The sequence below is a fragment of the Trachinotus anak genome, unplaced genomic scaffold, assembly GCF_046630095.1.
Source record: "Trachinotus anak isolate AG129_WGS33_773 ecotype Australia unplaced genomic scaffold, CSIRO_AGI_Tana_v1 ptg000001l, whole genome shotgun sequence".
NCBI lineage: Eukaryota > Metazoa > Chordata > Actinopteri > Carangiformes > Carangidae > Trachinotus > Trachinotus anak.
In genome coordinates this window covers 19957007-19971711 of record NW_027273852.1, presented here as the reverse complement: position 1 = coordinate 19971711, position 14705 = coordinate 19957007, and the positions used below count along the sequence as shown (strand labels likewise).

Here is a 14705-nt window from a genome sequence, read left to right as displayed (position 1 = left end):
GCCTTGCACTCTGGGCTTTTCTTTTAATTCAGTATGTTTAGGATATTTAAAAAAAACTGATTTAACTTAAATTGATGCAAAGTTAGGAACACATTGATTTTTGTGCATTTTTGCCCAGGGATGTCCTGACAGGCTTTGAAGGACATCAGTAAAGCTTCAGTGCAGTAGGAAACCTTAGTGCAAGGGCTAAGTATTATATCTCTTCAATAAGTGCAGGGAGATCAGGTAAAGAAATGCACCAAGTGCATAGTAAGTGCTAGTGAGGCATGTTAGGGTGTTAGAGCTGTTAGGGGAGGGAGTGATCATGGAGGAGATGAGTCTAAAGAGACTCTTGAGGATAGGGAAGGACGTCCCTGCTCTGACAGCACTGGGAAGCTTGTTCCACCATTGGGGAACCACAGACCAGATCTGGACTCACACCGTCTGTGTGCAGGGATGTGATGCCAGACGACGTTCCCTGGTTCCCTCAGTGGCTGAGAGGGAGCATGAGGCTGAATGATGAAGCTGCATCACAGGACTGTAGTATTATACTGCATTAGCTGTAGCTGGGTGAATAATATCCATGGAGAGAGGAGTGTCTCTGTGTGTCTGTTGTGGCAGAGAGCCTCTCTTCATCTGCAGCAGAGTTTTTAACCAATGTGTTTCATCTGTAAAACGTCCCCGAAAGATAAAGTGACTGTGGCGACTTTACTCACTGATGCACAAACTGAAACTTGAGTCATTGAAATCACTGCTGCTGCAGTTTATTTGTTTCTTGTACTGCACACTTCCCCCACTGTTGAGTTGCTTACAGCTTTCTGCAGAGACATTTTAAGGGTGAGCAGTGGGACATTTCCAACAGCTGGTGCAGCCACAGCGAACAAAAAAAAACCAAACGGCATTAAAATAACACATTTACAGGACTGTGCAGCTCTTGTGCAGATCTGTGCTCTCTGAGTCCGTTCTAGCTCATGAATTCAGATAAAACAGCCTCGTTTTAAAGGACTAAGAGCTGTAAAAGCTTATGTTTTTCCTTTGAACTTCTCCTCTGCTTTAGGGAGTGTATCGAGTGCCGGCTCTTCAACTCAGGACGACTTGCAGACAACCAGACTTGCCAGCGCCTGTGCAAGGATGAAATCATCACTGTGGAGACCCTCAGTGAGTACACACACACACACACACACACACACACACACACACAGACACAGACACAGACACACACAGACCAGCTGGCTGGCAGAGGAAAGTATTCACATCTGTACATCTGCAACAGTTTCTCTTTGCACATTACATACCCCCTCCACTGTCACTTTTCGTTAGGCCCGTCACTGTTGTTGTGATGGGGCCCTGCCAGGGTACAGTAAGTCATCCAGTGATTTCAGCTTATGTGACACATTTAACACCTGTCATGTGATAAATTGCACACAAACATTCACACTGCGACCAAATAACTTCAGCACCGAAGCTCCAAGAATAACCACGTTTTAAATATGTACACACAGGCAGCACATCAATAACCAGATGAAGTGTTTTTAAAAAAAAGCCAAATGGTTTTTCTCCCTGTTTGACTTTAAACACACCCCCCACATAACTTCAGCCGCTAGGGGTCTCTAAATCAAAAAAATAAGAAAAGATGGCGTTGGGTGATGTCATGAAGCGTTGGATCGTGGGAGTTGTTGTCTTCACCACCATTACTGCTTCTCCAGGTTTGAATTTCCTCAGTGTCGTTCAGGAGGTTTTTACTTTGAGCTGAATTATCTGCAGAGATCTCCTCCTCTTCAAAATAAACAGACCAGGGGGTTGAAAATGGCAGAAACACTGAATGAAGCAGTTTGACTTTAAAAATCAATGATTCACCGACACTCTTCAGCAGACACAGGACATCTCTGTGTGGCTGGGAGCTGAGCTGTCTAACATTTGCTCAGCTGTTTTCTCTCATAACTTAAAATCCAGACGTCTGACGTCTAAAATCCTTCATCTGGTTAAAATACATCATTGAAAAAAATTGGAAAAATACATCTTAAAATGTGACTTCAACTGGATAAAAGTCAATTTTGAGATTCTGGCAGGAAACAACACTGACACATGACCATAGAGGATATGATGCCACTGACAGACGACCAAATAAAACAGACGGTTACCATGATTAAAATCACATGTTTCTATGGTTTGAGAATTGATGGAAGCATTTGTGTTGATGTAAGTACACAACTCAACAACATATAGAGCATAGTTCTGGTTGTTTTTAGACATTTTAATGTGGAAACGTCCATATTCTAACGTCACGCACCTGTAGAAAACTGTTATTTTGTGTGTTGTACATGTGTTTTTACAGAACGATGCTGTGATGTACTGAATTAAAATCTGCATCAGTATCTGTCAGAGACCATTACTTTTGCTGTTGCTCACTGGTCTGTAAGAAACTTCCTCTCCAGACTCACTGAGGCGTTAGAGCGGCCGTAAACCCTGCCTCACATCTTCTCTGGTCTAAGACCTCACACCTCTGTGGTTAGTTATGAAGGCACACTGAGTGCACACTGGTCACTGGCGTCCTGATGTTTATATTATTATGTGGCAGGTGTCACTCTGGGCCTCTCACAGCTCCACAGGCACCATCACTCCACACAGCAGGGAGCAGCAGCAGGCAGACCCGCCTCTACCCCCCACCCCCCTCCTCCTCCTCATCTGGTTCAAAGAGTTCAGTCCATTCAAGTATAAAATCCTGCACAGTCCTCCTGCGTCCTCACTCCTCTACAGGGAGAATCCACCCACTAAACAAACACGTGCCTGTTGCACAGCGTGTGTCATTTTACACAGCAGAGAGCCAGAGCTGGAGTTTGTGTTTACTATCAGTGCTTCTACCGCTAAAGCTTTTTGTTTTTTACAAGTGCAAAGTGATTTGAGATGCTGCACTGCTTTGCTCACACAGAGACAGAGGAGACTGGGGGTGGTGTGTACTTACAGAGACTATTATAAGAGCGTTCCATATTGGCACAGCGTGGCCCTGGCTCAGATCCGACATGTTTCATAGCATTCCCCGCTAGTTCAGCCATCTGACTGCCCTTAATGGACTCCACATGTACATTCCAGATACTTTGTGCATGAAATACAGCAGGAGGGGCTGATGGTGGGGGGGTGAGCAAGCACAGGGAGGAGGGGGGGGGGGGGGGGGGGGGTGGCTGACCTCACCACTCCCTCATGAGCTTCTGAGACTTTTTAGGTGATGAAGACTGACTGAAAACGAGGGCACGCAGAATATCAGCGTCTCAAGCAGAGAATGTATTTTTGTGATTCACAGCAAAGAAATTCAGACAATGTGAGAACACAGCCTGACAACCAGTGTTTTCTGTTTTTCACTCCTCTTTGATTCCATCTTCTCCCCGTTTCTCTCCCTATGTTCCTGAGTCTGAACCTCAGTAGATAGTAATAATGATGATACCTGCGTCTGAAAACCAGTACAAAGTGAGGTCCTGCAGAATTAAGAAACAGAAGTGAGAAAAGTAGACAGTGTCTTGTCCAGTTAGAAGAATTTTCCATGAAGAGCAAAGAAAAAAAAAACCTCTGTAAAGAAATTAACTTCAAGGTAACTCAAAGATGAGACTGATACTTCAGGTTAGTTAAACTTAGGTTAGCGTCTCTGTTTTTGTAGCTGTTTGGAGCTCAGTGTGTTTCTCTGTTTCAGAAACCGACGACCCCGGAGCTGTGCTCTGTCTGTACAAGACTGACAACGACTGTGTCATGAAATTCACGTACTCTGAGCACGCCAGCGGACAGTCCATCCTCACAGCTCTTAAAGAGCCAGGTCAGTACTTTAAACACCAACTAATTAGATGTTATTTCCTTTTTCTCACCTGCTGAGAATCAGGTGCCTTCAGTTTGTATTGCATGGTCACCACAGCCTTTAAACACTACACGGTCTTTGCTGCTAACCTGACCTGAGACTTTTTCCCCCGTGCTGGCTACTGTCAGAGTGTGTGGTGATTAATAAATACACTGTCAGACAATCACAGTGAAGCATGAGAGCAGCAGCTCAACAAATGGAAAGGCTTCTGTAGAGCAGCTTGACAGGAACACACGGCACCAGATGTGTTGTTGCTGTTTTGTTTTACAGTTGATTAGTGAATAGATAAAGATGAAGATAAATTAATGGCCATAAAAATAAATCATAAAAGTAGTTTGGTGAGGCAGTTCTTTCAGTCTTTATTCTACTTTATTTCACATTGGAAACTGTCACATCGTATAAAACCTGATACAGTTTTCATACAGTTATTATGTAGCAGCCTGGTGTCATTTGAACAGGATTTAATCGTAGTAAATGCAGTGACCAGGCTGAAGATTCCTCTAAATATCTGTCCTGCTGCCTTCAGGTGGCTGCAGAAATTTACTGAAGGAGAAGCTCTATAGAAACTGGAAGAACCTCTTATTCATTTCGAGATGAATGCAGATAGATTTTTTTTCATGCTGATCTAGCTGCATTTGCTGGTTGGATGATGTTTAGTTTTCCATCACTGCTTCATTTGCTGTTGTGGATATCATCACATCATGTGGCAGCGAAGTGATGCCTGAAACAAACGTGGTTCTGAGACACCAAAATACAGACAACACACGTTGTGCTGCCTCTTTTGAATGAACCTCACACCCGTTTGTGTTTCTCCTCTCCCCTGTGCACAGAGGTCATGAAAGGATGGACTGTGGTCCTGGATCTGGACCCAGACACCGTCCTATCCAGACCCAGACCTTTAGTCTATAAATTAAGAATAATTCAGTTTCAACAGAGCGTTTCTATTTTAGCCTGGGCAGCTTTTCTAGCTTTCAGGGCACAGGTCACGTGATGCTACTCAGCCAATAATTGCGGATTTAGTCAGTGAGTGAGATACACAAGTGGGGAAAAAGAGATGGAGGAGGGACAGAAACAGAAAAGTGTTGAAGCTGCTCAGTTGTTCTGATGTGTTGAGATTGTTCATCATGAAAAAGTTTGACACTGTTGGTTCATTTTTGGAGTCGACCATGAAGAAGAAAACGTTCCCGACCTTTGCTCGAGGAAACTTTGTCAAACCGGACCTCTTTGAATTTTCCTTGAATACCACTGCTCTCTGAACATAGGGCCCTCTGTGCCTAACAAAGTGTGACTTTGCCCCCCCCCCCCCCCCCCCCAATCAGAGTGTGGCGGTGGGCCAGATGCCCTGATGGTGCTGCTGGCCGTGGTCGGCAGCATCCTGCTGGTGGGAGTTGTGCTGCTCGCTGCGTGGAAGTTGGTCATCACCATTCATGACCGGCGAGAGTTTGCGCGCTTCCAGAGCGCACGTTCACGTGCCCGCTACGAGATGGTAAGAATGATCCTCCGCACCAGTACAACTTCGTCTTGTATCTACACGCAGCGACATTTTCAAATAGGAGGCTAATAATCGAATACCCTCTGTGTCTCTCTCCCCCTCAGGCCTCCAACCCTCTGTACAAGCAGCCTGTCTCTACACATTTTGTAGAAACAGATTTCAACATGTACGGGAAGTCCTACAACGGGGGGGTCCACTGATCCCTCAGCCCAGGGCGCGGCAGGACCGGTCCGACAAACAGATCCCTGGAGGACGGGGCCGAGGTGGACTGAACACACTCATCCATCTGCAAGGTGCACAACTGAGAACAGAAGGGACATGAACTGGACTGTGTCCGAGGTGGGGGGTGGGGGGATCTGTGCCCTTATGCAGAGAAGATTCAAGCCTACCACAGAGAAGTGATTTGACTTCTTCCTCTTCTTCATCTGTGTGCTTCGCTCATGGCTGTGGCAGTCGGTGGAGGAGCAGCGAAGCATGGACTCCACGGCCTTGTTTAGAGAGAGAGAATAGAGCTAGCTGTGAGTTTGTCTGCAGAACACTCTCTGATGACCACATAAAACCACCACTCGTCCTCTGTACAGAACAAGACGTCGACTTATATTTGTATATTTTTATAAACACTAAAAAAAGCCCTTTTTAGTCTAAACTATGCACCAACAGGACTCTGAACAAGCTGAATCTCACTCCACAGATAATTTCAAATTCACAGGATTATTATTAAATAGCACATATTTCTGAAGGTGGCTTTGATGACGTTGTGGTACTACTAACCTTTACTAAGCAGCAGACGTCTTACCCTCACTTTGCACAGAGAATATTAAGAGTCAAGTCTTGTAAAGATTTAAATTTTCCTTTATGTCGTGTTTGCGTGTGTGTGTTCTTCTTTGCTCCAATTGCACTCCCTTCTCTTAATCTGGATCACAGGGCACCAAGTCTCCCCTCCAGCCTCTGAACCTCTGTTAAAGGGTAGAAACCCCAGGAGAAGACCAAAACCAGCAACATGGTTGTCTTTCACTATTTTCATACCTCTCTCTCTGTCTGCTCAGACTCACACATTTGTTCCTACTGACGACATAAATCACTGAAAACATGTCACAAGAATAAAGTTTTATTTTAATAGAAAGCTAAATATTTCCCTAAAACAGGTGGGGACTGTAGTTTTTAGTAAACATGACTTAAATAGGAGGAGAAGGTGAGTTTGTTGAGGACTATTTTCAGCAGTGGATGAATACACATTTGGAGCTTTAACAGTTATGAATTGATCAGTCAATCAGCAGAAGCTCCAGGCTGCTTTTCTTTTCTTTGGGTTGTTGGTTAGACAACACATGTGGAGATGTCACCTTGGGCATTAGGAAGTTGTGACAGGCATTTTTTTTCTATTCATACATTTTATAGATGAAACGATTATTTGGTAAAGAACTGAAGCTGCAGCCCAACAGGACTGTGTGTGTGTGTGTGTGTGTGTGTGTGTGTGTGTGTGTGTGTGTGTGTTTGTTTTGACTCAGAATAAACTGCAGTGGTTGTGTTGTGTTCATCACAATGAAGGAACAGGTCACCCACAGTGGCAGTGTGGTTGATGGAGACATGTGGCACAGAGGGATGATTTAGATCAGGCTTTGGGTACACATTGTGTGTGTGTGTATGTGTGTATATATATATATATATATATATATATGGAGAGAGAGAGAGGGAGAGTTTTGTTGATTTGTTGCTGATGAAGTTTGCGTCTCGAGAATGTCGAGAATGTTAATCGAGTACATAATAAAATAAAGCAATTTTAATTCCGTTGATGATTTTTTTTTTTGTCTCTCTCTCTCTCTCTCCCTCTCTCTCTTACAAATGAAAAAGTACTGATGAAAGTACCGTTCAAGTATCAGACTGATAAGCAGTATCAATGAAACTAGTTGTACCATTAAAATCTTAACGACACCTGATTGCTGGTTTTGGTCTTTTCATTGAATTTATGATAGAACAGTAAAAAAACATCGAACATCATGGGCCTGCTGCACTGTGGTAACTGCTTCAAGCGTTCACATTGAGAAAGGAGGTACTTTGAGTTGAGGCTGTGTTGGCCTAAAGGCTGAAGAAGCGAGCTTGTGATGGGGTGGGGGGGGGTCACTGGTTCAGTGGACCCAGACTGGCAGAAGTGGTGGTGGGAAAAAAGCCTCCACATCAGCACCTCAGTGGTGCCTTTCACCAGTGACCAGCGGCTCGGACTGTGTGGACTGAGTAAAACCAGAGGTCGCCTCTCAGTGAAACTAGCCTGAGTAAATAAAGGTTGAAGCGGTGGATCTGGGCACACAGTCCGTCCGGCTGCGACACTATAAATTCCCTGTGACACTGTGTCGCCCCAGCCAGCTGTGGGAGTGGGTGGAGACCGTCAGGAAGCCTCAGAGGACAGTGTCCAGGGTCATAAATCTCCCGTCACTGTTCCACAGGAAGAGGTGGAGAGTCCGGGTGAGGGAGGAGGTGCTCTGTGGTCTTTTTTTTTTTTTTTTTTTAAGATGGTCTCACAGTTTAAGTGTTAGGGACTTGGAGTTAGTGTGAGTAAGAGTGTGTTTGAAAGACGGGTGTGTGGAGTTTTGTCACCGATCACCAGCTTCTTCGGCTCAGACAGAAATCCTCAGCGCAGAGCTCTTCCTGCGCTGACCCGAACTCCTGCACATGGACGGACCCGCACCGCTACTTGTCGATGTAACACCGCCACACAGCAAGATCAATAAATCTGCTTATGTCAAACATCAGAGAGTCTGTTGTGCTTGGCTCGGCCTTTAAAGACGGCATCAGGAGGAGTGGGGTCTAACTTTAAACGTCACATAACCCCGTGTGTGTATGTGCGCACTTCACAGTGTAGGAAAACCTCTGTGTGCACCGCTGACTGCTCTGTGTGTTTGATGTGTGATCACACGGTCAGGGAGGCTGCTCTGACGCTGTGATTTACACCTCCTCGGTTGGACCCCTCCCAGATGTGACGATCATGATGGAGCAGAAGCTTTTACGAAATGACCCTATAATTATGCGCTGGGCTCTCCTCACATCAACATAATGCTTTGTTATTTTAAAGCCTCGTATCTCTGTGGAGGTGTCGTCGTAGCAATGTTATTAACGAGTGTGGGGAGAGTTGTGAAATTGTATCTCAGTCAGTACGTTCATACATTTCTGAGTGTGTGTGTGTGTGTGTGTGTGTGTGTGTGTGTGTGTCTGTGAATACGTCTCAGTTAGTGCCACTGCGTACACAAATCTGCAGATATGTGCACTGTTTACACATATAGAGACATAGATAAGTCTGTATCCACTTGTCTGCAGATTTAAATGCAGGTTCACAACTTTCCACACACATTTGGAAATAATGTTACTCCAGTAAAGGCCCCATATTTACCTGCTGGTTATAACTTAGTGGGCTGTGCCTCTTTGGTTGTAAAAACATTTCTCACATCAGATGAAAACAAAACCTCTGCAGCACAAATCAAATCAACTGGGACCCTCCTGTATGTGAGTGTGTGTCTGTAGGCGAACTTCAAACAGGACCAAACTACAGCTGTGATGTGCAACAAGTCGACGTTTGTTCTGTTACTCCTGATTGAGGTGAGCCCCCCCACCCAGAGTTCAGGTTGAATCTGGCTCTGACAGGCAGGAAGGGTGGGGGTTGGGGGGAGGGGTCAGCAGACGTAAATAAACCTTTCAAAAGTTGACACTGATGATCAGGACTCATTATCAGTGAACGGAGCAGAGGTCTCACTCAGTAACACAGTCAATGTCCTAATTAACGGCTGCTGACCAGCCTGACACTGCTCAGAGGGACGTGAATGGTCTCTGCTACGTACACGTTTGTTATGGTTTAGGAACCAGGCTCTTCAACCTGAGTAGAGTTCCTACAAACACACTTAACAGTATATTTATATTCTGTCTGCATAGTCCCGTCTCTTTTCTATGTGACACCTCCTCACTTTACTGCCACAGCTCAGAAACTCTGAAGTGTCTTTATACATTTCTGCCTTTCACAGAGACTTTTGGAAGAATTTCTTCATGTTTAAACCTCTTGTTAAACTATGTTTGGTGAACAGCTGATCATTTATTTAACCACCGCCACCACCGTTCCACAACCTTGATGGCAGCATGCCTGGTGCACTCCCACAGGTTGTATCTAACCGTAGGGACAAGTGACCTGTGTGGCCGTTGAGGTTGGTTGTACTGACTTTGGAGATCTACTGATTTTTAATCTTGTGCCTTTTGTCAGATACTTTGGCCAAACACCTGCAGAACTAGTTACATTCCCACCAGCTTCAGCTGTACTTGTTTAGTGCGAATTAACAAATGCTATAATGCTAGCCCACCAAACTGAGATGGTGCTGAACATCAGCATATTAGCATCGTCATGGTGACCTTTTATCTTAATCTGGATACAGTTTGGACTCTACAGTTACTTCTGTGTGTGTGTGTGTGTGTGTGTGTGTGTGTGTGTGTGTGTGTATTTGCCATGTTGTGGGGACATATATCTTTCTACACAGTCATATTGTGGGGACTCAACTTTCCTCTGGCAAGGAAGAGCGACTCTGTACTTTAAGTCATTCAGTTTTAGGGAGAAGCCTTGCTTTAAGGTTGTGGTAAGGTTAGGTAAGGAGGTGATGGTTATAGTTACACTTAAAGTTAATCTGCAGGAAATAAATGTATGTCAGTGTCCTCTGAACAACAACTGTGTGCTTGCTTCTTCCTATGCATGCTGCATTATAATGGACAGGAAGCATACTAGGGATTTTACGCAGCGGCGGTTGACTGGATGGCTACGCCATGACGTAAAGACATGGATTCAACATCTCCTACTTTACATCTCTCCTACATCTCCCTTTAAAGTCCACTTTCTCCTCCATCTCACAGAGAGGTTTTCCTGCTGGAGAAGTTGTCTGACTATTTAATACCTAAATATTTTACTTCCTTAATTTGGCTTCTTCCCTGTTAAAAAAACACCAACACACACTTACACTTTATTTAGCACCACTTCTTTCTTTCTGTCCTTCTCAGCCTGACAGTGATACTATTTTGAGGATATGAAAATGAAGCTACGCCTCACCAAGTGCCCGGTGTACTCTCATGAGCTGTTTGCAGTGGATATTATTTATGAATGTAAGAGCTTTGGGATCAGTGATAACTGTGCTTAGTGGTGGAAAAGGGACTAAAATCCTTCACTTAAAATAAACCTGACCAGCAGCTACTGTGACAACAAGAGGCAACACTGGTGAAGCTAAAATGCAGTGAACCAGTAGAGAAGAGTCACACAGCTGGTGAAGTGACTCAGTGATGTCAGTTATGCAGGAACATCCATCTGAAGTTTGTTAATATTAGCTCAGCTCCTGGTCATAGCAGAACAAGTCTGGCTGCAGCAGCAAAACCCCTGGAAAAGAGGTTTTGTTTTATTGCTTAAGAATTCAACTTCTCATTTATGAGTATGAGATTGTGTTATTTCTTATTTCACAAATACACATAGTCCTGCTTTAAGTGAAAAATAAAAACATCACAATGGTAAAATGCTCCATTACAATTCAAAGCAGCAATTAAAATGTATTACTTTACCAATATAATACTATTCTATATAGTAATTCAATGCTATAGTATTAAAATATAGTATTAAAGTTGAGTGTATTGTGGAGAATGATCCCTGACAGTGTTATGAAAATAAAGACTAAATATAATTAAAAAAAAGAAAAGACTCATCAATCTTCAGTTTGTTAAGCATTCTTAAGATTTTATTAAAAATTCAGTGACACTCAGCTGAAATTAGGCAGTTTCTCAAAGTTCAACAAAATCTTTGCAGACACAAGATTTATACCCGACAGCACAAATATTCACTGTGTCCCTGTTGATTTTAAAATTGTAAATGTTTTAATCATCTTTGCCTTTTTGAATGAATGATGAATGAAGGACAAGACGCAGGAAAAAAAAAATATATATATATATATATATATATAGTAAGAATAATGTTCAAGTCTAAATACTCAAGCAAAATACCAGCACGTCATATTTGTATCACAGTACAGTAGTTGAGTGAAGTTACTTTCCACCTCTTACTCCTGGAATAAGAAATTCAACAACACTTTCTAATCCCAGTTCATCACCAGCATGATATAGATGTTTCCATTATCCAACAGTCCTTTCAAGGATCTGTGTGAAAACAAATAAAACTCTCTCACCTCTGTGCTGCAGTGAAATGTCACAAAAGCAAGTGCCAGATATTTCCCTCAGAAGGTGGTGGAGATCAAAATCAAAGCTAAAAGGAGCCCACAGTTCAGGCCCACTCACACTAATCCACCCCATTACAAAAATGCACATTATAAACACAGTGCAAGCTCACAGCTGATAACTGACTGTGCAGCTAATGTAAGACACAGTCTTCACTAATGAAGTGTTTCTCTTGCAGCCAGCACAGACGTCTGTTTCACTGCTGTTGGGGAGGAGGGAGAGGGAGCTGCAGCTCTGTTTCCTGTGGAGCGTTGACCTCTTTTTGTGATGTAAATGTTCTGTGTAAACTGTGGATTCGTTCCCAGTCTGGCCTGAATACTGAGAGGATTCATGAGACAGGAGAATTTCACATGAGCCCCTGTGTGAGTGTCTCCACCAGTCCTCTCTGTGGGCGTCCCCATGCCTCCGTGGACACAGCACTGATGAGCTCCAACCCCTCACGCCTGCTCTCGCAGCGCCGACACATTCAGACCACATGGACCACAAAAGCTCCGTCAACCGTGTGAAACAGCATTGTCAGAAAGTCACAATGTTTTGACCTTTGACCTCCTGTTGTTGAATGCAGTTATTGTCAATCTGATCGGACAGTTAGGTGTGAAACACTTGTGCTGTTGGATGGAGAAATGTTGCCATAGCTGCAGTATTCTTAGTTTACTTTGAAATTGTACTTTTATTTTAGCCATCGAGACGCACTATTTCCTCAAACATGATCCCTGAAGGGAACAAAATACAGGAAACACCAAAGTGGCATCAACAGTACTTATGTCCACACACAGCTCAGAGGACTAGGAATATAAATCCTCACTGTCTTCATTTCTTGATGTAAACTATTTCCTGATGTTTGGCCTTTAAGGGAAATGTTTGGATGCTGTAACATTGCCTGTGCAGCACTACTGGAGTATTGTCTTTTTACTCGACTCACTTGGATGCATATTTTCAAATCAGTTGACCTTTTGGTAGCAGGAGCAGCTGTACATGCTGTTAATGATTATAGTGAAAGTAATAACACTAATACCCATCTGGTATGGTGTTGTCAGTAATAACAGCACCAGTTCAGCTCTAGCTCCAGTGAGGGGGAGTCTTACTGCTACAACATACAAACATATTTTAGACAATAGTGTTCTGCAAACTATGTAGCAACGATTTTGGCTGAAGCTCTTTCCTTTTTTAATATGCACAAATCCATTTTCATGAAGAAGTGTTTTTTTTCTGGTTTAGTGTGGGAGAAGTGTGGGAGCTGATCCTCAACCTAATCCAGCACCTTTGGGATGAACTGGAATGCTGACTGAGAGCCAGACCTTATCACCCTGCATCTGGGCTGGACCTCACCAACGCTCTTGTGTCTGAATGGGAGCAAATCCCTGCAGCCAGGTTCAAAAATGATGAGGGAAGACATTAGAGAAGAGTGGAGGCTGTTCAAGCAGCAGATTCATACCCACGGTTTTTAAATGAGAACCTCAGCAATCACAGATGGGTTTAAAAGCAGGGTGTCCATATACTTTAGGCTACTTTCTTGACACTTCCTCAGTGTCCTGCCTTCTGCTGCCACCTAGTGAGGGAGGAGATGTTGGTACAGCTTGTGAAGTTTCTGAAATGCTCTCATGTTGAACAAATGTTCTGTCATCGAGCTGAAATATGTGGACAAGGTGAATCATTACATCAGGAGCATGTGTGTTGGGTCTGCGGGGCCATGCTGATCTTGAATCAGTGTCGTCTTTCATATCAGCACAGTGAGATGATCACTTTAACTCTGATGACAAGTTCAGCAGACACAGGAGCTGAGCTGCAGCTCTCTGAGTGATCGGGGCTCAAATGCGTCCTGAGCGCGTTCACACCTGTTCTTAGAGCTGTCCACTTGATCCACATCGGATCACTCAGGATCGCCGCTCATACCAGGTCTGGACAGGACCTTAGAAACAAAGTCTGAGTAGAAAAAACAGACTCTGTATTTTAGGTGTAATCTGTGACCACAAGGAGGCGCCAGCACTTTTAAGAGGCTTTTAAAGTGCCTCACCAGAAGGGGGGGGGGGGGGGGGGGCACAGTAACAGTAGCAGTATGTGTAGTGTGCAGAGATGCTGCAGGTGGAAATCACCTTTATCCAGTGGTGGAAAGTAACTTAGTAAATTTACTTAATTACTGTTCTTAAGCAGTTTTGATTTGAATGTACTTTAGTTGGATAAGTACAGTTTATGCTACTTTATACTTACTACTTACTCCTCCACATTTCAGAGGGAAATACTGTACTTTACTTTTACTCAGCCATAGTTGCTAGTTACTTTGCAGATTCACAGTATTATTGAAGAATTATACTCTATTAGTATAATGTATGCTATTCTGAAATGGGCCAATCTGCACAATGGGTCATTTGATTTTTGGCACTGTAAGTATATTTTACAGAAGCGTAATGCATTCACTCCAGAAAAAAAATCCAGCTGTTTCTGAATCAATGCGATTATATTTATGAATTAATGAGATTATTATGTCAGAATAATAATAATCTTATTAATTCAGAAAAACAGAGCAGAACATTTTTTCCTCAAGTCAATGCATTACACTAATACTTATGTATTGGCATCATTACTTATGTCTTTATTTTAAAACCTGCATTTGTTTTGACCACATCAGCACCTTTTATAATGATTAGCTAATGAAAGTCCAGACGGTGAACAGACTGCACTCATATGGTGCTATTCTAGCCTTATCGTCCACTCAAACACTTTACACAATGAGGCACATTCACCCCTTCACACAAACATTCATACAGCACTTTTCTACCACACATTTACACATCATTGTTACAAGTTGTGGTTCAGTATCTTGCCCAAGGACACTTTGGTATGCAAGACAAGAGTTAGGAATTGAACTGCTGACTTTCCAGTTAGTGGACGATTCACAGCCACAACCGCCATATTGATGAACTGATGAACAGTTGGATGGATGGGCGTAAAAACATGGAGCAGACATTGGTGGTTGTTACAGGATGAACTGCGGCGCAGACAGCAGCAGGATACCAGCTGCTGGCTCCAGCACATGGCAGCTAAAATGAGAAGTTGGCTCAGTCTGGAGAGTACTTGTTCAACCAAGTTCTTACAGTTGATCTTCATCTACAGACTCTTCCACCTACTGTAGGTGTTATTCTATTAGTAAGAACACATAAG

The 14705-nt window shown here is 43.4% G+C and overlaps 1 protein-coding gene across 2 annotated transcripts in view; it reads left to right on the top strand.

Annotated features, from left to right (window-relative positions):
- The window catches only part of itgb5 (integrin, beta 5), a 50777-nt gene extending 42721 nt beyond the window's left edge, over positions 1-8056 (top strand). For both annotated transcript variants that reach the window (XM_071483252.1, XM_071483243.1), the window contains 4 exons: positions 1037-1137; positions 3662-3781; positions 5140-5306; positions 5417-8056. In XM_071483252.1, coding sequence (XP_071339353.1) covers positions 1037-1137; positions 3662-3781; positions 5140-5306; positions 5417-5512 — 484 coding nt within the window. In that variant the 3' untranslated portion in view covers positions 5513-8056. The remainder of the gene's footprint in view (positions 1-1036; positions 1138-3661; positions 3782-5139; positions 5307-5416) is intronic.
- Positions 8057-14705: the final 6649 nt, after the last annotated feature.